This window comes from Pleurodeles waltl, chromosome 4_2 (assembly GCF_031143425.1).
Source record: "Pleurodeles waltl isolate 20211129_DDA chromosome 4_2, aPleWal1.hap1.20221129, whole genome shotgun sequence".
NCBI classification, from domain to species: Eukaryota; Metazoa; Chordata; class Amphibia; order Caudata; family Salamandridae; genus Pleurodeles; species Pleurodeles waltl.
The window spans coordinates 199,094,913-199,117,801 of record NC_090443.1 but is presented as its reverse complement, the minus strand read 5'-3'; the positions used below and the strand labels follow the sequence as shown (position 1 = coordinate 199,117,801).

The following is a 22,889-nucleotide window of genomic DNA, read 5'->3' as shown; positions in this document are numbered from 1 at the left end:
CCTTTTTATATGAATGAGTAAGAGTGTGGCCTGCTAAACCTCGTATATAAAAATCTGCTACTATGTGGAACACAGGATCTTACTCTGACATTCCATGTGCATGTCTAGTGTGTGTGTGTGTGTGTGTGTATGTCAAGTGAGTATGTGACACTCGTGCAATATTAGAATACCGTGTGTTTGTGGGTGTGTGTGCTGAACCCAGGGGAATACAGTTTGGACGCCCTTGGTTGAAGCATGGCACAAGTTGGAGAGTGAGGGTACCTTCTGCAGATAGTAGAGGTGTATTGGCTACGTTCATGTGGCCGTAGGTTGGAAATTCGAACATTGAAATGAGGATGATGTTGACAGAACTATCTTTAAAAATTTCAGGAATTCTTTGTTAGCAAGGGGAGGATTACTTTTTACTGAGCACGGCCATTTGGTAGATGAGAGAGATGCGATGGAGGTTCTGTGGTTGAGGGTTTGGTATTTTCGCGACCAGCCCTGCCTTTTTGTCTATCTCTTATTACCGTTTCAGGAAGGTTGATAACAGCCTGACAGAAAACTCACATTTCATTGTGCAGGTGTTGTGGGGCATCCTGATTGGAGTCAGCTATAGTGCTACCTGCTGTGAGAAGAATCACTATACACAAAGGATATGACTGGAGAGCAGCCTAACTAGGACACTTGGAAGAGACCTGACCCAAACTGGTTCTTAAACTTGAAGCAGTGAATCAACACACTCTGGCTGAAGAGTGTGTCTAAATGTGCGGATCTGCAGAGTACTTGAAAAACTGCTGTGTACCCAGGGATGGCTTCTGCATAACAGCCAGTCTCTTAGAGGTATGGGGACATCAACAAAAGCCAATTTTCTGCTGCACAAGCTGATGGTCTGCCCTAAGAGCCTAAGCACTGTGAGGAAAGCACTGTGTTATCATTGAACGGTGAGCACGATGTGCCCAAAGGCTCCTAGTGCCCAAAGATATCACCAAGAGATAATTCAACTTGGAAGCCCTAACTACCTCTCCTGATTGACTGGCGACCATCAACCAAGAGGACAAGCACTGCTGAGCCAGGTGCTGCCACGGAGACCCATGTCCCCAATTCGTCTTGCAAAATTGTAAAAAAAAAAAAAAAAAACTACTGCTGTGGCCCTGCAACAAAGAGTCGCACTGAGAAGGTCAGAGGGTGTGACCTCATCTTCCACATTCCTGAGATTGGTAAGAACAACTTGCAGGTAAACTGTGGGGGCTTACCCTATACCATGGGATGAGAGACACAAAGGCGCACAAACCGATCTGCCACAACCACTGGAGACTGTTGTTTGATGCTAAAGGAACTATAAACTGTATAACTGAGCTGCCTACTTAAACAAATGAAAACATTTTATCCAAGTGTACCTCTGCCTAATCCTATCTAAACCCAGAGAAATGTGTGGATGACATGAGCGGAAATCTGGGCCTTAGCGTGATGGAGGACAATTAATGAGAATTGAAAGGGTTGTGGAACAACTCTTTATGTCATATCCATTGAACTGTAGAGGTGATAGCCCAAATTTAAGAAGGGTCTAGCACCAATTATCGCTACATTAGCATAATTTTTTTATGCTAATGTGGCGTTCGCATCGCAAAAATACTGCGCCATATTTACAAAGTGGTGCAATGCACGCTTTGCGCCACTTTGTAAACCCTTGCGCCACATTATGCCTGCACCAGGCATAATGTATGCAAGAGGGCATTCCGTCGTTAGGGTGCCCGCACAAACGGTGCAGTGGAATCTATGAGATTCCACTGCACCATTTTTAGCTGCAATTTTAACACCTGTACACAGCAGGCTTTAAAAGGAGGCACACCATTAATTTTATTGGGCCTCTATGTACTTTGCAGGATTAGTACCAATATTTTTGGCGCTAATCATGCAAAGTACAACATAACGTCAAAAATTATGACGTTATTGTCTCTAACCTGCGCCATGGTGTGCCACGTGTTAAATATGGCGCTCACATGGTGGCGTTGAGGGGGCGCACTTTTCTTAAATCTGGGCCTAAGTTTTAACATCAGTGGCAAGCAACTTCGACCTCCACAAATGGGGCCCTTTAGCCCCTGCGTGCTATGTGCCCCCATATACCCCTCAAACAGGATCTGACCGTTCCCATTCACAGCCTTTTGTCTGGGCTGAATGCACATTTTTAATTGGTCAGTGCCTAACCAACTGTCGCATTAGTAATATGTTCTTTCTTCTGAACCTATTTTACTTGTCTACATTTAAGACTGACTTACTTTGTATATTATTACACCTCTGATAACAACCCTATCAAAGATACTGTTAATAATTTTACATTAAACAGCAAATACATCATAGTTGCTGATTCTTGCAAGCTAGACTTTTTTTAAGCACATTTGTTATTGGACCTTTTATTTAACTACTCAAGACACACCACATTATGTTGTACGCTACAGTCTCACTTAGATTACAAAATCTGTGGAAACACCACAGTGGCATTCCCATGCAACCACCGATGGTTTTGGACCCAAACCCCTAACTACTAACATTTGTAGACAGTGCTTTGTTCCAAAAATAACTCCTATATATTTAAGGCTGATATTCTAAAGGAGAACTTTTTTGACTTTGCATGGTTGCTGCCCACATTCAAAGTGGGAAAAATGTTAGTTTGCCTTAGCATAGTATTTTGTACCAGGCTACCCTTCCAGTGCAAAACCTATGCAAGACATCACACACCCACATTTGCAATATGGCGTAAAGGAAGTGTGTTGCATTAGGCAGCCTGATTGTGCACCAGCACTAGGGAAGATAGCTTAGCAGATGTAGCAATGTACTGCTTTTTCCCTCTCACGCAATACAGCGCAGCAAGTTTGATCGCTGAACTGCTTTCCCAACTGTCTAGTGGTAGTTCAAGTACCTTGCAGCTAGCGCCGGATTGAGTGGGCATAATTTATGCACCCTTGATTTAATGAATTCTCCTCTAATTATTATATGTATAAGAAGATACGATCTAAGACCTTCCTGAAGCCATTAGAAGGTAAAGTAAACAAGCATTTGCAATGCAACGGGTCTCGCGTTTGCTCATGTTAGAGCTGATCGCATTTCATCTATCGGCAAAAGTGCTTTTATGTACGTAACCCGAAAAAGTGAAATTAACTGTGTAAAGCGCTCGACTTCTGCCAAGCGAAATCGCGCTAGGAAAATAGAGAAAAAGTAGTCCACGATCTGACAGAAAACAGCGAGCCTCGCATGTTTTCTGTACTTGGTCGCTGCGCTCGAGGAGGGCTAACCACCGTTAAAGGCATGACGTGTGCATGTCTTCCACTAATGAAAGCAAGCAGATTTTACTAGGCAAGCCCACAAACCAATCAAACACTCTGACTTGACGTCGACAGGGCTCCGAGCCCTTTTCTAATAACTAAAGCGTCTCGCTGCGATACGCATGTGCGAGCGCATGCAACGCAGGCTCGACCCTAAAAAGGGGTATTATTAACAACACACCAGGGCTACATGAGATGGAAGGCGAATTGGTATAGTTTTATTGTTAAAACGACTAGGATGTGTCTGAGTAAAATCAAATAAGGGTGCTTCCTATTTCAATATTCTGTTCTGATGATGACCCACCTGAATTAATTTCTTTGACTGGGGTCAAAACATCGACATTGTATTAGACATTGTGTACTGACTTTTGAGAAATTCAGCAGGCTCACAGTACCTATGGTTATAGGCGCTTATTTGAGACCTCATGCTTTTAACGACAGTTTGGTTTAAGTTTTCATGTACTGCAACACTTATACTAACACATAATTCACTCACACTGTGTCGTTAGTCAGCAGCACCTCGATAACTTTACTTTAAATTGTTGAATTTAAGTTTCTAATAAATGTGAAATATTACTCACTGTCGTGGAGGTTAATTCATATCCTTCCCCCAGAGGGACCAAAATAATTGTTGTTATATTATTCACTTACCCAGTTCCCAGGGTACTGGGTTGCCCCGTTTCTTCAAAATAATATAACATGTCTGTAGCAGACATTGAGGATCATTAATTGTAATGTCTAGTTTTATTGCACTCTGCTTATTTGTATGATGAGCTGTGGTTACAAAAGTACAATCTCCTCACATTTAAAATATCACCAATTTGATACGGTAGCTGGAAAATTGATTTATGCCAAATTTGCATTTAATTATAAAAAATGGGAGGAGTCCTGGATAGTACCTAGGGTCTGGTGCATGAAACTGTTTTACTATCATAAAGCCAGCAATTTTCAAATTCAAAAGCTTTGTGACTGCAAAGCATCTTGTTGCATTCCACTAACGAACTGGTGCATCTTGAATGTAAATGATGATCTGTTCTCCTTTGTGAATCAGTATACCAAGAATCGATGGTGTGTGGCCACAATTGTGGTCAAAATGGTGATCAGTTACCAAGACCTCTAAGGGGTGGTAACATACCCACAAAGGGGACGTTTTCCCCTAGGAGCAGGGCCCACCCCATGACTGACTGCTGCTGCTGGCATTGGGGTAGCACACCAGTTGATCAGGGGAAGCTTCATGCTCCTCACAGTGCCATTCCCTGAATGCCAGCTTATATTTTTGATTCTTTCAGGGACAAGGACCTCTTCAAATAAATGCAGTATTCTGGTATTGGAAAGATAGATATAGATGTTTGTTGTTCTAGATCTCCAGTCCTGCTTCAAAGCAATTCTTAGGGAGTTACATAATGGCTCCTGCCTTATACAAATTAACAAGGCAGGAATTTTTGCAATCTCTTATGAACAAGCATTTTTTCCTGCAACTAAATATTGCATCAGTATGTGCAAAATGAAGGTAAGGTCGCAAACCATATTTGTTAACTACACTGGCTGCACTGGGACCTGACCTTAGGACTTCATGCTTCAAGTCGCATATACTGGATAATGACTGTACCTTTAGAAAGTTTAACGCACAATATGAGGTTCACGTTTGCACATTTGTAAGTGACTACCAATGCCCTACCTGGATACATTTCCAGTCGACATATTTAATTTGAAATTAGTGTGAAAGAATATGTTCTTCCTTTTGAAGCAGGTAAAATGTTACAGTAAACAGTTGGCTCTATTAACTAGCAGAGACAAAAAATGTGTTGCAGATAACCAGTGTTTAAGCCAGATCTTTACTTTTTTCACGGTCGTTTTGCATCTCTTCAAAGAAGCTTCAGAGGTAAATAAATTACTTTCATTAGATGGACAGCCCATCTAGGGTGGATTAGCCTTTCTTCTCAAAAATACAAACCCTGGGTAAGGAGACAATTAAGAAATTCCGTTATGCCAGTGATCCATTTATATAATGCTCCCTTTGCACCCCATGCATAGTTTGCTCCATTCCTATTTGTTCAATATAGCTGAGGACCCAAGGGTCAGTAATAATCAGGATGCCGAAAAAAGCTTAGCCACATATAGGCTAATTGTGTAATGTACATTCCACTCCAGTCACTCATTCTTCAGAATTCTCCAAATGGGTACCAAGTTTAGTAGTGTGCTAAACTCAAAGTAAACAATATTAAACCAAACTGAGAGTGAAAACACGACATACCAAGAGTGGTAGAAAGATCATTACCCTTGTGTCTTTTATCTATAATAAAACCTTCCATTTACAATAAAAATATGTATATCTTTTAGTTGTCCCAGTTTGCTACTTTCGAAACGATTTCCTGTACGTTAAAGTAAGTTTTACAACACCGAAAGTACAATTTGATGTTCGATGTCGAAGGACTGTAATCCAAAACGATCCACTGCACACCATTTGTTTGATTTTAAAAATAAATTTGAACGTTTCCTATTTTCTCACTACATAGATAGCAGCACAGCTTGACTAGCGTTCTTCTTAGCATGAATGCAATGTATGCAATAATCTTTTGATTAATTAGGTATACAAATAAAAAGTATACAAAACACGTCTCCTCCACACCGAGGAATTCTATGAAGGAATGGGCATACATGTTATCAAATATATACACCCTGCCGGGCTAGGGCACCAAAAGCAGCCTTGTCATTGACGCAAACCCCACTCCCTCCTGTCCTCGCTCCGTCTCTCTCTGTCAATCCATACACCCTCTCTGATCCTCTGTTCTCTCACTCTTCTCTGCTTCCAGACTCTCTCTCCATCCCTCTCCCACTCTCCTTTGTTCTTTTCTCTCTCTCTTTTGAAGTCATTTCTGCCTGCTGCAGTTATTTTCGAGGAGCGGGAAAAGCGAGAGAGACACCAGCAGCAACCCTCAGGATTCAAGTTTCTCCAGGCCCCTGAGCAAATGCCCGATGAACTAAAAGGCTAGTCCAGCCCTGCTTGTATAGAAGTCTTACACAATGAAATCTAAAATGTAACCTACTGGTTGTTTTGTTCATTAATAATTGTTTAAATATTTTAAATATCATAGATGTTTTACAAACGCACTGGGAATCCTGTTTCTCTTTTCACCATTGATTTCTTATTCTTCTGGGATGTTACTCGCTTGCAGTACTACCACTGGCACTAGCCTCCATGTTAGATTTTTTCACTTGCAAATGCCTCCTGTTACTAAATAATGGCATGTTTTATTGAAGATTAAGAGTACTGGCAACTAAGTAAATAGTCTTTCAAGAGTGATTTACCAGAATACCTCTTTATGGAACAACCCTTTATCACCCTCTTCCGACTTGCTCCTTAATACAGTTAACAGTAAAGTCATCCTCAGTGCTGAGAGTAGGGAAAATCTGGCTCATATACTGGTTATTGACAGCACATCGTTTTTTGCCTCCTCCTTTAGTGGGTGGAGCCAAACCCCCAAGGTGAGAACATACCTGTTCCAGGAATGGTGAAGAAAAATATTCTAAAAAGATCAGGGTGAGTAATTAAACATTTTCATTACTTTTAGAGGTTTTACAGCAAATATATATATTTCACAGAGCTGTATTGTTTGCTAATTTATTGTTCAGATGATATTGCAGCACACGATTTATGTTTTAATGACCTTACAGCATGTGCTTTCTTGAGAACCACCAATTATGGTGTGTCTCACTCAGAAAATAAAACAGCCTAAATCCCGATTCCTCCTGTGATCTTCCATTGCACGTTTTTTTTATCTCCAAGGGAGGAGATGAAGACCTATGCAGAGTACTTCATAAAATGTCCTAACCACCTTGGGAGTCTCTGGAAAGCAAGCTATAGCTTAAGCCATGTTTGGTATTCTGCAAATCATTGCTTTAAACACACTGCATATGTATATGCTGGAGATTCAGCCTCTGTTAGAAATGGGGTCTTTGGTTGGCGGTCAGGTTACCCCCTGTCCAAGCAAGGACCCTTACTCTAGTCAGGGTAAAGGAGAATCACCCTTAGTTAACCCCCGCTCACCCCCTTGGTAGCTTTGCACAAGCAGGCAGGCTTAACTTCAGAGTCTAGGTGTAAAGTATTTGCATAAACACACACAGTAACTCAGTGAAAACACTACAAAATGACACAACACAGGTTTAGAAAAATAGGAAATATTTATCTAAACAAAACAAGACCAAAACAACAAAAATCCAACATACACAAGTCAAGTTATTAATTTTAAAAGCAAAAAGACTCTTAAATCCTTTAGTAAACAGTTAAAACACTGTTAGCGTTGAAAAGTACCTGGGTAGTGTCAAAATAACACGCACAGGCGAGTGTGCGTCAGAAAAGGTTCGCGATGCGCCAATTTCTCACCCGCAAGCGAGACCGTGTGTCGTTTCTCCTTCTCCAGTCGGGTCGGCGTGTGTAGTTTTTCCTCTCCGCAGGAGAGCGATCCATCAATCTGTGCAAGCACTAGGGTTCGGACAGGCGTTGCAGCGTTTTTCCACGCCAAGCAAGGTTGGTGTCGAAAATCCTGCTGTACGGTATCAGTAAAACCGCGCTATGTGGGTTGCGACCTTATCAGCCTCCGTCAGCGGGTGTTGCGCGTCATTTCTCCAGCTGCGTCCGTCGATCTTCCAGCCGCGATGCTGGTGGAGCATCAATTTCTGCTGCACAGCCAGCCGCACGTCTTTTTTCATGCACGTCTCGGAAGGTGCATAGATATTTTCCCTGCATGGCGGTCTGTGCGTGGATTTTCAGTCTTGGTCTGTCAGCTTCACCTTCTAAGGCCCCAGGAACTGCATAGGGCACCACTTGGCAGGGCAGGAGTCTCAGCAGAGAGTCCAGGTGCTGGCAGGAGAAGTCTTTGATGGCCCTGAGACTTCAAAAACAGGAGGCAAGCTCAGGACAAGCCCTTGGAGATTTCTTCACAAGCAGGAATGCACAACAAAGTCCAGTCTTTGTCCCCTTGCACAGGCAGACGCAGCCACTGCAGGATTGCTCCACAAAGTATAGTCACAGGCAGGGCAGCACTTCTCCTCAGCTCTTCAGCTCTTATCCAGGCAGAGGTTCCTCTTGATGTCCAGAAGTGATCTAAAGTCTGTGGTTTTGGGTGCCCTTCTAATACCCATTTTGGCCTTTGAATTAGGTGTACTTCAAAGGAAAGTCTCTCTTGTTTGTGAAATCCTGCTTTGCCTAAGCCAGGCCCCAGACACACACCAGGGGGTTGGAGACTGCACTGTGTGAGGGCAGCCCCAGCCCTTTCAGGTGTAAGTGACCACCCTTCCCCTCCTTCCTAGCACAGATGGCTCAGCAGGAAATGCAGGCTACACCCCAGCTCCCTTTGAATCATTGTCTTGAGAGAGGTACAAACAGCCCCACTGTCAAACTGACCCAGACAGGTAATCCACAAACAGGCAGAGTCACAGAATGGTTTAAGCAAGAAAATGCTCACTTTCTAAAAGCGGCATTTTCAAACACACAATCTTAAAATCAACTTTACTAAAAGATATATTTTTAAATTGTGAGCTCAGAGACCCCAAACTCCACATGTCTATCCGCTCCCAAAGAGAATCTTTGCTTTAATTATTTTTGAAGGCAGCCCCCATGTTAACCTATGAGAGGGATAGGCCTTGCAACTGTGAAAAACGAATTTGGCAGTTTTTTTACTGTTAGGACATATAAAACACATTAGTACGTGTCCTACCTTAAACATACACTGGACCCTGCCCATGGGGCTACCTAGGGCCTAGCTTAGGGGTGTCTTACATGTAAGAAAGGGAAGGTTTAGGACTGGCAAGTGGGTACACTTGCCAAGTCGAAATGGCAGTTTAAAACTGCACACACAGAGACTGCAGTGGCAGGTCTGAGACATGATTACAGGGCTACTAATGTGGGTGGCACAGCCAGTGCTACAGGCCCACTAGTAGCATTTGATTTACAATCCCTGGGCACCTCTAGTGCACTGTACCAGGGACTTACCAGTAAATCAAGTATGCCAATCATGGAAATCCAATCAACAATACAATTTACACAGAGAGCATATGCACTTTAGCACTGGTTAGCAGTGGTAAAGTGCTCAGAGTTCTAAAGCCAACAAAAACAGGTCAGAAAAAATAGGAGGCAGGAGGCAAAAAGATTGGGGATGACCCTGCATAAGGAAAAAAGTCCAACAGCCTCTAAGTGACCTTTTGCTTGAGTCTCTCGCTCCTATGGGAGCAGATGTACGCTCACATGTGCTCACCACAGGGTCTAGCGGAAACAAGCAACTGATGGCCAATCAGTCTGTGCACCATTACTAACTATGGCAAGGGGTTGTTTACGGGACACTTTGTGATGCAACTGAGACCAGTATGCCCTCCTTGAAACTCCCACTACTACCTTTTATATCCTATCCAAAGGCTTTTATTGTCTGATACACGTCTTATAACTTTATCAGTGTTAAATTCAGTGTGATGTAACTCTGAATTGGTCATCGAGGCTTAAGGCCACGTGGTGTTTATTTCAGTGATTTCTTCAGTGCGTCAATTGGTGTCGGATTCCAATTCTATTACCTCTGTAGTATTAGTGAAATTACTTAAATGTCAGAGTCTCCCCATCTGCCTTTCTCATCTACCTTCTAATGCAAAGAGCAACAAGAGAGAAAGAATTAAGAATCAAATTGATGTACTGTCCTTTGGCACTTAAGAAGTTTCTGAACAATTGTTGAAAATGTGTAAGGACATGCAAAATGATGAGGGTAGAGCAATTAACAGATAAACATGCAACTTCTTAAATCTGACAATCAATTTTTAAAAGTAGTAATTCTCCAGTTTTAAGTCAGTTTATGATGGCAGTGCGTTCCGAAATTAAAACCTCTCAAAGTTGTAAAAACTTAGATTTGTAAAACTGACCCTTTTTAGACGCCTGAAAATGAGTGAGTCAAAATAATATATTTATTTTCTGCATTATTTAGAGCCTTGTCAGTTTATTTTTCTGATTTCTTCCTCCTCACAATAATTTGGTGAAAAGCGGATGTGGAGGACTTGGAAACCTACTGGCTTCTAAAAACTCGTAAACATTCTATATTCAGAAAGGGTTAATATGTTCAAAGTATAAAAGAGGCCCATACCTGTTATTCCTAAAATCTAAATAAAATATGTACAATGAAAATAATAAGTGCAGTCTTTTCACTTTTTTGTTACGCAGAAACTCAATTTCAGTATTTTGTTTGCGAGTACAAGCAGCTCGGAAATACTCACCAGGGGATTACATCAGGTATTTTACTGTGTGCTCACCATCCTTGACTTGCCATCTAGAAAAAATCAATAGTATGAGGTTAAGAAGACAAGAGATCTATTTTTAAGTAAACATGATCATAGGTTTGGGGATAGTTCGTGGTGACCCTCAAAAACATTTAAGTTCAGAAATGCTATGTAATTAAGCCACCGTTTTTGAGGAAATTTGGCTTTTCTGACATTTCCTGTATAATATTTTAAAATAATACGCTGACCTGTTGCTACAAAGAAATGTCACACCAAGTGCTGGAAATGGAAACTATGTATTCTAGGATCACATTAAAATAAGTGCAGCAGAAAGTGAGGAGATTCACAAGAGGTGAAGCCACTTGGGCAGGCCAATGCGATTCAGCATTTACAATATTTGTGACACATTGGGCCAAAATGTAATTGACAGCTAAAATTGGACAGTGTGCCTGTTGCTTGTTCTGAATTACTATTAGACCACAGACTACATTTTAAAATAGATGAGGGGGGCCAAGCAGTGCATCAAGTGAACTGGAAATGGTATCGTTGGAGGGTGTGCGACCTTAAAAGAGTAACTCAGAATCATTCATAAGAAAGAGGTGTAGCCTCTGTAACTAAGGGCATGTCCTAAGTAATGAGGCCCACCATAACTTTTGCTGCCTTTTTCCTGGTTCCCTCCTCGTGGTCCTCCACCTGCTGGTTCTTCTGCTCCTCCTCAACATTTTCCTCCTAGTGCCCTTCCCCCTGCAAGTCCTCCTCCACCTAGTCCTTCTCCCCTTCCTACTCCTCCTCCTTCTTCTGTTCCTCCTTCTCCTCATGTCCGCTTTCTTCCTGTGCATTTCAAGTCCTGGTCTTTTTCATGGCCATGTCCAGGTCCTACTTGTCCTGGCCATGGTGCTTCCGGCTGCCTTCGTACGCCTTGTCTTCCACTAGGCTCTGCTCCTGTTCCACCTGGTCCTGATTCTTTCCCTACAGGTACCTCTGCTCCTGCTGGCCCTCCCCCTCCTGGCAACCCTTCTCCTTCAGGACCTCCTCCTGGTCCGAGATGCACTCTTCAGCATCCTGGTCATCCTCTGCCTGGTAATGAACAAGTTCTTCACATCCTGGTAGTTCTGTTTCTCCTGATCTTCAAGTCCCAGCTTCCTGGTCTTGTTTGTTCTGGTCCTCCTGGTCTTCTTGTTTCTGCTGCTCCATCTGGTCTTGGTTTGTCTCCAGATCTTGGATCTCTTAATGGGTCTTCGAGTCCTACTCCTGGTGCACTCGATTCCCCATGTCCTGGTCTCCCGGTATTCGTGGGCACGGTTCTGCACTTCCTTGTCCTGATTCACCTCATTTGCTTGCTGGTCCTCCTTCCTTCTGGACTTTCTTGTCATGTTCCTCCCGGTCGAGCCTCCTGGTCTTCTCCTTCGCCAAATTATAGTCCCTTTTTTCAGTTCTCCTGACCCTGGTCCTGTTCCTGACCCTCGTGGGCTGATACTTATTATGCCTCTCTTGCTCCTCCTAGTCTTAATTCACCTGATGCCCATTTTCCTAATGCAATTTCTATGGTTGTTATTTCCCTGGTCCTGGTCATCTTGCTTCTGTTCCATCTGGCCTTGGTACTCTTAGCCCTGTCTCTCTGATCATTCTTGTCATGGTCCTCCTTGCATTGTTGCTTCTGGCTTTGATCTTTCCAGTCATTGTCATCATGGTAATTACACAAGCATTCCAACTCATTCACCCAGTCTGCCATGCTAGAGAAAGGCCCACATTATGTAAATCAATGCTGACCCTGCTTCTCATGTGAGCAGTCTATCAAAAACTGCCAAGAGGGTCCCCATCCAGAAGGGAAAATAAGCAACTCCACACCAAATTTGTTCCTGTTAGTCCTCATCAGTGAGGTATAGCTTGGACCCTATGGCAAAGTGAGCAAAGTATTGGTGCCTGGGCATTCCCTTGGCCACGTAGGACATTACATCAGCCACACAAAAGGTGATGAGAGGAATGCGTGCAAATAGTCTAAACACTGGCAATCACTCATGTGAACGTTCCAACCCATCCTTTTTTTCCCACTGGGCAACACTCGTAAAATGCTCATTTTACCAACTCTGCTCCTCGTGGGAGTAGTTTATCCCTAACTGCCAGGTAAGGGCCCCTGCAGAAGGGAACACAAGCATCCCCAGGCTGATGGCGCCTTGTTAGACCTCATCAGTGAGGTATAGATTAAATTCTATTGTACACAGAGCAAGGGACCCATGTAAGGGTAACCTCTTGGCCACTTAAGGCGTTACATTAGTCACACAAAAGATGATGGGAGGAATGCTTCCAAATAGTGTATTGGCAATCCCTTGGGGTACCATTCCAACGCATTGTTTTTCATCCACTGTGCCACTTTAAACAAAGGCCCATCTTGTACAAATTAGTACTGACCGTGCTCCTCATGGAAACAGTCTAAAGAATGATGGAGGGAATGCTACCTTGCATGATTGCCAGTGGTTCGATTATTTCAAGGATTCTTCCCTTCACCTTTTGTGTGCTTGATATAACTTAATAAATGACCAAGGATATGCCCAGACGTGGGTGCCCTGATCACTGTGCTACTGGTATCAAGCTAAACAAAACTGAAGATGCCCAATTCAGCTGAAAGCAGACTTGGATTGCTTCTGCTTCAGTTTAGAGAGGGCCTGGCTTGGCAGTTACAGCTGCACTGTTTTGAAGTGGTGTGCAATTAAACTTAAAATGGTTACTTCACCTGTTCACACGTGCCTGCTGAGTAGCATCTATGCTGTTCTGTTAAAATTAAATTTGACGGTTATTTTTTCATTTAACATTTTTATTGCTAGCATTCTTTTAATTTTTTTGTAGTGTATTCTTGCAATACAAAAATGATCTGTCACTCAGGATTGCAAATGCCAAACCTATTGCCTTTGTCCGTGATTGTTTTCTTTGAGGGCACAAAGCACCAGTATGATCTGCTCACTTAAAACACCGAGGATTAGACATTGGCTGCAGCTATCTATGTGTATTGGACAACTTTCATAGTGTAAGAGTAAGTTAACTTTGATGTTTAATGCACTGGCTGAAGAGACATCTGTGTAATCCCTGGTCACAGATTTGAATCATCATAAAGCAGCACAGACAGTTAATGTGCTTCAAATGTGTAGCTCACAGATTTGGGATTCCTTTTTATTTAAGATTGTTCAGTGTGTTGTGTTATCTACATGTCATGTGTCACAGTCTTGGTAAAATAGCTGAATGAGCATTGATACAGCCCCATGTAATATATTCAAGGGATAACTGTGAAACTGTGTGGGTTTCAACTCAGTCTTTGCTTATTGCAATGTTGATGACATTGCTAATACCATTGAGTGGTACTAATAACTAACTGCTGACATTTGTGTATGCTATATTGGGGGTTATTATCAGTCTATGTATAAAAAGAATTTGCAAGGCCTCTGCAAGCTGTTGGTCCTCACAGTGAAACATACAGAGAATGTGGGCTGGCACCTCTGTTTGGCAGCTAAGTGAATAGACTGCACAGGTAAACAGAATCGGATGATGCTATTGCACCGATACCAACCCCGGACCCAGCTCAAGAATAGCTGCTGGATCCAGAATCTGGCTGGATCCCTCTTCGTTCCATCACTGGCCATCCCAGTCCTGACCTTAAACACTCTTAATGATGAAAACAATTCTTGTGTGTGAATTAACCTAGCATATGGGATAGGAAAAAGCTGAAACTGTAGCCATCTTGAGAGTATTTAGGGATCACATTTTATTTAAAAAAAATTACAAGTATATTTCTGCAGTGATTTGTAAGGGGAAGAGCAGCACTTATGCAACACAACATATTTTGAAGCGCAGAAAGTCTTGACAATAAATGGGATGCATTGTCTTGACCACATAAATATTTCCCACTCCTAACGCTCCGCAACCTGACCAGATCTGAGTCAATCAGTTTATCTATTATACATAAGTGGATTTATTTCCATAGTAAATTGTAAGTTGTGCATTAGCGAAATGTTTCTGTATCATAAAACAAAAATAAAGGTGTTTGTTGTGTACATTATTGTGTGTTTACGTAAGTTATTCTACACATGCTTAAGCTACGCATACGGATAGTAAACCAAATCAATTTAATAATAAATAATAAAGTCATTGTAATATAGACTATGAAAAACAATAAAACAGGTATTTTAAAATTACATCTAAGGTGTTTTCTCTTTAGGTCAGACTGTACAAATGTAGAAATGGACCATGGTCTCGACAAGCCATGCTTAGCATTTAACTTTTAATGCAGCACCCTATATAATATTACCAATCATTTAGCTGTAACTGCCTTTCCCCACTTCTAAAATATGTATTTTAGTGCATATTTATGTGGAATTGGCGTAGGGCAGTGCTGCAACTCTTCTTGCTGCATTGCCCTATGCCAATGTGAAAGGGCAGGAATGCACCGTTATTTATGAAATACAGTGCATTTCTATCCTTGCCCCCGCACTGGCACACAATTGGCTGCCTAGTGCCAACGCAGGCACCCTTGCACCATGGTGCAAAGTTTGCAGCGTTGCATGCAGTATTTGTTTTTATGCAGGAATGTACATCTTCCTGCACAAAAAACTGTCCTGAGAGTTGTTTCCTGCAGCACACATAGAAAGAGGAAAACACTAGGAGAAATAAAAACATTTCTCCTCATTACGCCTGCTCTGGGAAGACGTATGGTTTTGGAGCTGCCCCAGGTTTACATGATTCTGTAAATCTGGAGCAGCATCAAAATCCATAGGTATTGCCAGAAACAACAACTGCAACGCACATGGAATGCCCCATGGCACAGATTAAGGCGATGCAGCGACTTGTGCAGCTTTCTCTTACTCCATGTCTATGAGGCCATGCAAAACTACGGTTGAGAGGTTTGTGCCACTGGAGCATCAAAAAAGTGACGCTCCGAAGGTGCAAGCCTCTCATAAACATGCCCTTAAATCCCTAAGTGCCTTTCAGTGGTAGATGCTCTTTTGCCAGGTCCTCATAGATCTTCCTCTCTTACCCATGTTGTAATGGTATTGGCATGATTCCTGGGTCCCATATGTTAGTTGAGCTCACATATAGGGAGAGAAGAGACTGGTTGTAAGCATAAACAAACAGAGAAACAATGAAAAATGAAATTGGTAAGCAAGAATGTTACCGCATAATTTGTTGCTGCATCAAGGTACCCTATATTTGTGCGATAAATAGATCAAGGGATAGGTGAAGCCAAGTACTGCAGCTACATCAAAAATGCCTTGGGGGGAAAAAATCTGATCCACGATCAGGAAGGCAATTGCTTTCTATTTTTATTTCTATTTCTATTTCTCACCTACTAGACAGCGCATGGACTGTCTGTTGCAAGATGTATTGCTAGCTTACAGTGGGCTTAGAGCCCTCCCTTTGCTTACCATTGTTTGGCTTCATTGTCACTCTTATTTGCTTGTTTGTTATTCACTAGAGTGTGTGTTTTCCTTCCTCTTCTTGTGTTTGCCCCTACCCTGGCTCATAGACACATTACTGTGTCCTCACACTGCTCCTAATTCCAGGCACTACTTGTTTCTGTTTTTTTTTAGAAATCCCAAGAGTGCATGTGTTTTCCCCCTGTCTCCCTAGTAATCTTATCTCCCTCTCTCCACACTGCTCTCTCTTGACCTTATGGTTCTCTCTCTTCCTCCACTTGGTGTTACCCTTGTCTTTGTGTGCTGCCCGTCCCCATGCTTTTCCCCTCCCCTGATTTTCTCCCTCTTTTGCCTGCTTACTTTTCTACTCCGCCCTCGATGCTGCTGTTCGTCTCACACATTTGCCCTCCCTGCCCTTTGTGTTGCTTCCCCTCCACCAACACATTTTGTGTTGCTTAGAGTCTCCTGTGTTGCTTCAGCACCAAATGGCGCCCCTGTTGCTCTTCATCCACCACCCATGTTGCTTCTCTCCACATGCCTTTTCCTTGTGCTGCACCCCCCACCCGCTTTCCCCAAAATAAGGCCTTTGTGCATGTTTTCTTTTTATTTGACAATTCAAGCTGCATGGACAAATACAAAGATAAAAACAGCTGTGTCATTTTGTAGGTGTGTGCATTTCTGGGGCGTGTGCCTACAAAAATATGTCTTTTGTCTTATTTTGCCATGCTCCTAAGCATCTGGGATGCTGTATAGATTAGCTAAATAAATAATGCGAATGCCATTAGGCAAAGTCGAGACCTTTTGGCTATGCTATGGCTTTTGTAGGGGAAAGCACGGAAAAAGCAACAATTCATATTTTATAAAAGTGGTTAATCTGGGGAATGCGAGGGCATATGACTTGAATTTGTCCTATAAGGTTTTGGTACCCTTGATAAGGTGAAACGTTAAAACAAGTTGTAAGAAAAAAGAATAAAACAAAATGCATCTCTATACAGAAAGAGCTTTGAAATGGGCGGACCGGATTTTTCACACACACAGGGCTGCGACAAATGCAGTATTTGAAAGTTTGCACTGTTAGCACAGAGCCCCGGACATGGCGCTTGTTCCTGTTGGTATATCCTCTATTCACGAGGGCTGTACAAACAGAAAGCCTTGTCTCGGATTAGCCTTCATCGGTGGTAGATCTGAGGCAGCGTTGGTGGACCCAGAGGAAGACGCAAGAGACACTGTTGTCATCATCTTGTTTACCTCGGCCTGACTTGCAGGGCCTTCGTAGTAATACGTATGCAGTACATGAGCATTGCTTTGCAGTCTGATATGAAAATAAAAAGGCGCATTTCAGAGATGGAGTCTTAAAACCCACATTCTAAAACTTGTTAAGAGCGCTCGCTCAAGCACTCATTCAAGAGAAGGGCTGAGGGTGTGCTGACTTTATTAATTTATGTATTTGTTTGTTTGTTTGTTTATTGGTGGTCATACAAGTTGAGCAGAAATGTTTTACACAGCAAAGTGGAGGTTCTTAGTATAATGATAAAACAGATGAGATAGTTAAAATAGACCCAAAACCTGCAATTTGAGTTATCAACGATAGTGACTGTTCTGTGTAAAATGTGACAGCAACGATACATTGTACATTTCAATGTGTGTGACCACAAAATAGTTATATAGATTTGTATTAAGTGTTTCACATTGTAGAGGTCAGTTACTGCTTCCAGTAGTAGGAGATGATTCCTTCGGGACTGTTCTAAAATGATCAAGTGAGGGGCTTGCATGAATGGTTAGTGAAAGTGAGTTCCAGTTGATTGATCCTAGAGGGTTAAGAGACCTGCCTCTAGGAGCTTCACGCGGTGGTTTGGGTGAGATTACAAGCTTGTGACTGAGAGACCATAGGTTACGGGTGGGGGAGTATTATGCCAAGATAGGTATCAGTGATAGGGAGCAAGGTGGCCTGCGTTATGTACCTGAGGCAATAGTTTGAATAGAGCTTTCTTTCTGCCACAGGACCAGCCAGCTTGATGATGATAGGATGTAATGTGAATGTGCCTAGGGAGACTGAAACGAGTTTTGGTGGAAACGTTTAAGACTTTGTGCAGGAGAAAGGGTATTGAAGAAGGCCAGCCAATAGGCTATTAAAGAAGACTAATTTTAAAAAGTACTCGTGGGTTTATAAGAGTTTTAGTTGTTTGAAATGATATAAATGTGCCTGTTTTGCAAATGTTTAATCTTTGATAACGTGATATGGTTGTTGTGCCACTTGTAAATGTGATAAGTTCCACAGCGCTTGAAATACATTGCTGTTGAGGGGACAATACATACTTATTCATTGCATGAAGCCCAATGCATAATTCTGCAAAAAGGGACTGGTTTTTTAGCACTTAGCCTCACCTTGCGGCCATCTCACAGTGCTTAGATTGTGTTGCTGCATACAGAACAAGTGTGCTCCCCTGGACACATTTCGAAGTTGTGGTGCACATTACGCACATCACAAACTCACAGCCAGGACTAAGAAAACTGTAGCTTGAAGTGCTGTTTAACTACCCACCAAATAACTCATCGGAGGAACTGTCCTGTTATGCCGAGACATCCAGGTTCTCATCCTTTGTATAACCTGGCCACTCATGTTGACATTTTTGCAAACACCAGCCTCCTTTGTTTGTTTGATCCATCCTGGACACACACTTTGGTTGATTCTGCACTTCACCTAATTGTTTAATCTGTCTCAGTTTAAAGGGCCCTCTGTCTTCCTCTTTACTGACATTTGACGCCTTATAAACATTCAATACATAGAGATATAATTACATTATTGAAGGTGGAGTACTTTTATCAGTGGGTAGAACTGGTGGCCTACTCTGCTATAAACGTTGCTGGTTTTATTAATGAGACCGAGTGTTTAAATTGTGCTAATCTGTTTTTCACTTGTTTTCACAGTGCCATTGCTGCTTACTCTCCCCCTTGTGCCAACGCTGGTCCTGACCAGGGTGTGAACATGGCCAACAGCATTGCTAACTTGCGACTGAAGGCAAAAGAATATAGTTTACAAAGGAACCAAGTGCCAACGATCAACTAAAAACAAAGTAAATGAAGAGAAAAAAACTGTGTACACTATGCCTTTAAAAAAACATCAATAAGAGGACTAAGAAATGGACGAAATAGAGACATGCAGGGTGAACGTAAACAAAGGAAATACTACTTAAATTTTATCTTACTTTTGGACAACGCCACCAATCTTTCTCAACAGTTTTCCTTCATGCTTTGCTAGTATTGCTATTAGCTTCTTTGTTTTTGTAAACACCTACTTGAGGTTTATGCGGAAGTTCGAAAAAAACAAACAGCGATCAATATGAAATACATGTCGAAACGACAACTCACTCTGAGGACTCTTACACTGCGTGCTATACACGCCACCAAACAAAAATGCAACAAACGTTAAGGGCTCATCCATGGTAAACATTCATGGCAGACATGGTCTTTGTACATAGAAACTGCCTCTGCTCTAAGTGTTTGAATTTGTGTCCGGTGTCACACAAACACATTGTTGCATGTGTCTAAGGTATTATGTGGATATGGGAATATTTGTTAAAAGTACTGTCTTGATCGCAGGCCCACCGTATATATAGGAGTCACGCCACTCTTACTCGAAACAGTAGTTCATTTGACTGTTATTCCTTAGACTGTCTTCAATGTGCAAGCAAGTTAGTTTGATTTTAGAGTCCAAGTGGAGTAGACTGAATAGAATAGAGGCATATCAAGTGCCGATTCTCTCTAGCACTTCACCTGCAACATGTTGAATACTTTATTCTGTCTAGTTGGCGTGTTCTGTAAACTGTCCCAACATTCTCCATTATATAGTTCTAATACAGAGAACAGACAGGTGACACTGTGTAATTTCAGTTGTGATGGTCGAAAAACAAGCCGGGATCCATCTTTTCCTTTGTCAAGCAGAATTCTAAAAAGACTTCTTTATGGTATGTGCGTACATTTAGTTAACAACTACAGATTCAGAAACACATTCTCTTCTAGTGCCAAGGAAATACAATATTTTTTTAATTCCCGATCACGCAGTGTCAAGGAAGTAGGAAAGGTAATCATTTTTAAATTCTCGATCACAACATATGTGAAGAATTACTGTCCTGATGTATTTATTTTACTTGCGTTGCTTAGTTTCTGGATCACTGATTAGTCGATGTGTACATAGATCACATACATTTTGCTCAGAAAGCACAGCTTGTTTGCAATATAGACAATGATGTGATGTAATATTAATGCGCTCTTTAAAAATGCTTTGATAGATAATTTAACCAGAGGACCACTGGAGCAAATTATAACATAGTGTAGATACGGACTATTGGGCTGACTTTGATTAACCGCAAGTTTTACGATTTTCAATGTCTGCAACCAAGAGCACTGCAACTTCAAAGGCTTCCAGCTGGCGGACTGTCAGTTAATGGTGGCACAATTACAGTTAGCTTAAGTTAGCAAGCCATAAGATATGGAAACTATTTCTGACACACGTGGTAAAATGAGCGACTTATTTTTGGGGGTAGAGTTTAACGTTTTTGGGCGGTAACTGTTAGTTCAAAGATGGCCACCAGTAGGCAAAGGGGCAGGTTTCCTTTCAAAGTTAATAAGCAAAAATACAATTTGTTAGCGTCTTTGGATTACAGTGAGTACATGGCTTGCTTAAGCAGTTATATATACAAGATATCCATGAACGTTTCCAAAATCACCATTGTTTTAATTTGGTAATGGTTTTTTGAGAGCAAAACTATACCTATTGTGAAAAAATATTACATTGAAAAAGCTGTTGTTAGATCCTTTGACTAAACAGTGGACTCTTACAATCAGTTAAGTGGCTGGGAATGGGCCAATAATGCATTTCATCTGGCTCAATAGGGATGCATATGACTATGAGAACTTAAGCACAGCTTGTTTGAAGGAGTAAAGCCCAGACTGACCTGTTGGAAAGTGCAGAGCCCAGCATGACCTGTTGGAAGGCTCAAAGCACAGCAGGACCTGTTGGAAGGAGTGTCAGCCACTCTCTGGTCAGAACTCTTTTCTCTCTGTTTTGGAAGATGGACCTGTACTGTCTGCATTATCCTGAGCAAATAAAGGACGTCTCATTAGACATCTAAGTGAGCATGCTGTTTGTGCTACAGAAAACCCTTAAATATACATACGTTTATAACACACAATTCTAAATGTAAAGCTGATGTAACAATCTAATGTCCTTAACTACTTGTATAAAAACTTTATGTAACATTCTTCATCTTTGGCAAATTTGGTATCCAATGTGATTGGATGAATTTCAGGACTCATGTATTCAATATTGGTGAAAATGACAAGTTGTTGTTTCATGATTTCAACCCCTTATGTGGCGATTTAGAATTTCGCTCTTCAAAGGATGAGGAACAGCAATAATTATGGTAATACATGCTATCTTAAGAAACAAGTCATTATTAATAATAGCCCATAAAAACATAAATTCTTGCAAATTGGCAGGAGTTCTTTCCTCCTGCACTGATGTATGCGAATTAGGTTATGCAGAATAAATTAAAGTAAAGGTCTTTAATAAATAAAATCCTAAACAGTACTTTTGCAATTTAGGTGCACTATAGATTTTGTCAGCCCTTTTGGACAACACACACTCTTTAACAGAATGTTTTTCATGTAGAGGATAAGCACCCTTATAGTTTTATGTCCTTTTTAATATATGTATGTCTGCATATTGATATCAAACGTCTATCATTTGCTGAAATGGTAAATACCGTCAACACTTGGAATAATTTTTTGTGTTGACAATATTTTCTGAACCTGATTGGTCGTCCAGTGTGTCAAATCCTTTGTAATTCCCTGTAAATCAAAAGTTCTATTCAGTACTTTGGATGGTAGAAGAACACATGCTAATTTCTGTTATCAATGAAGGATAATTCCTTTATGACCCTTCCAGTTTTATTGCTCTAGTATAGGCTTAGATATTATGCACCAGGCTACATAACCCAAAATATCTTTGCTAATTGTATTGGGCGCACTGATTTAACAGAACTCCTTCCATATGCATTTACAATGGAGCCCACTATGCCAGCCCCTTTGAAGATACAGTTCGATCAACATGGTAAAATTATGTGTCAAATACATGGAACTGTCATCAAGCACCTTAGTTTCTAGGGCGTCAATGCAGTCGTGCTCGACAATAAGACTATAGCGTGAGCAGCCCAGGCATTGTTTTTGGTGACTATAATGTTGCAGTCTGATCACACATCCCTGTTATTAAATGTAACAGTATTCTTAAGTAATTTAGCATTAAAAGCACTGTAGACAATCATGATCGTCATTTAAATCTTTAATCAGTTATAGATATAACCATGAAAGTGCCCCTATAAGATGCTCGACTGAAATACGTACCTGCAGACAGGCATACAAAACAGCCATAAAAAAGAGGAAACTTGCTTTGAGAGGGGAGTTATGGGATAATCTACACAGAGCTAGCCTTATGAAAGACAATGTCCTCTTCTGGAAAATAATAAATACACCTGTTCTATGTAACAGTGATACTCCCAGAATGGAAATCGCAATCTCGGAGGAGGACTGGATTATGTACATTTCCAAGATATACTGCCAATCTAACGACAGAGCCCCCCTGGACCCTTTAAAGGCCTCAGACTCCCAGGAGGTCTTATACCCAGCAGTATCACCTCAGTCTACTTTAGAGGAGGTAGCGGAAGCCATAAACATAAGCAAAGCTGGAAAAACACCGGGGCCCGATGGCGTCCCAATTGACTTATACAAAGCTAACATTCACTTATGGGGCCCTCTATTGACGCAGGTATTGAGGGCTTTCTGTTCACAAGGCCTTCCACCGACCTGGCGCTACTCTATTATTATACCCATTTACAAAAAAGGTGATCGCCTCAATCCAGCCTGATATAGGCCT

At 41.6% G+C, this 22,889-nt stretch overlaps 1 protein-coding gene across 2 annotated transcripts in view; it reads left to right on the top strand.

Moving 5' to 3' along the window:
* The window catches only part of PRRX1 (paired related homeobox 1), a 479,139-nt gene extending 456,859 nt beyond the window's left edge, over nucleotides 1-22,280 (top strand). The window contains exons 4-5 of one of the 2 annotated variants that reach the window (XM_069231080.1): nucleotides 6,767-6,843; nucleotides 18,887-19,015. In XM_069231080.1, coding sequence (XP_069087181.1) covers nucleotides 6,767-6,818 — 52 coding nt within the window. In that variant the 3' untranslated portion in view covers nucleotides 6,819-6,843; nucleotides 18,887-19,015. Of the gene's footprint in view, nucleotides 1-6,766; nucleotides 6,844-18,886 lie in introns of both variants that reach the window. The other variant, XM_069231079.1, reaches the window with a different exon arrangement.
* Nucleotides 22,281-22,889: the final 609 nt, after the last annotated feature.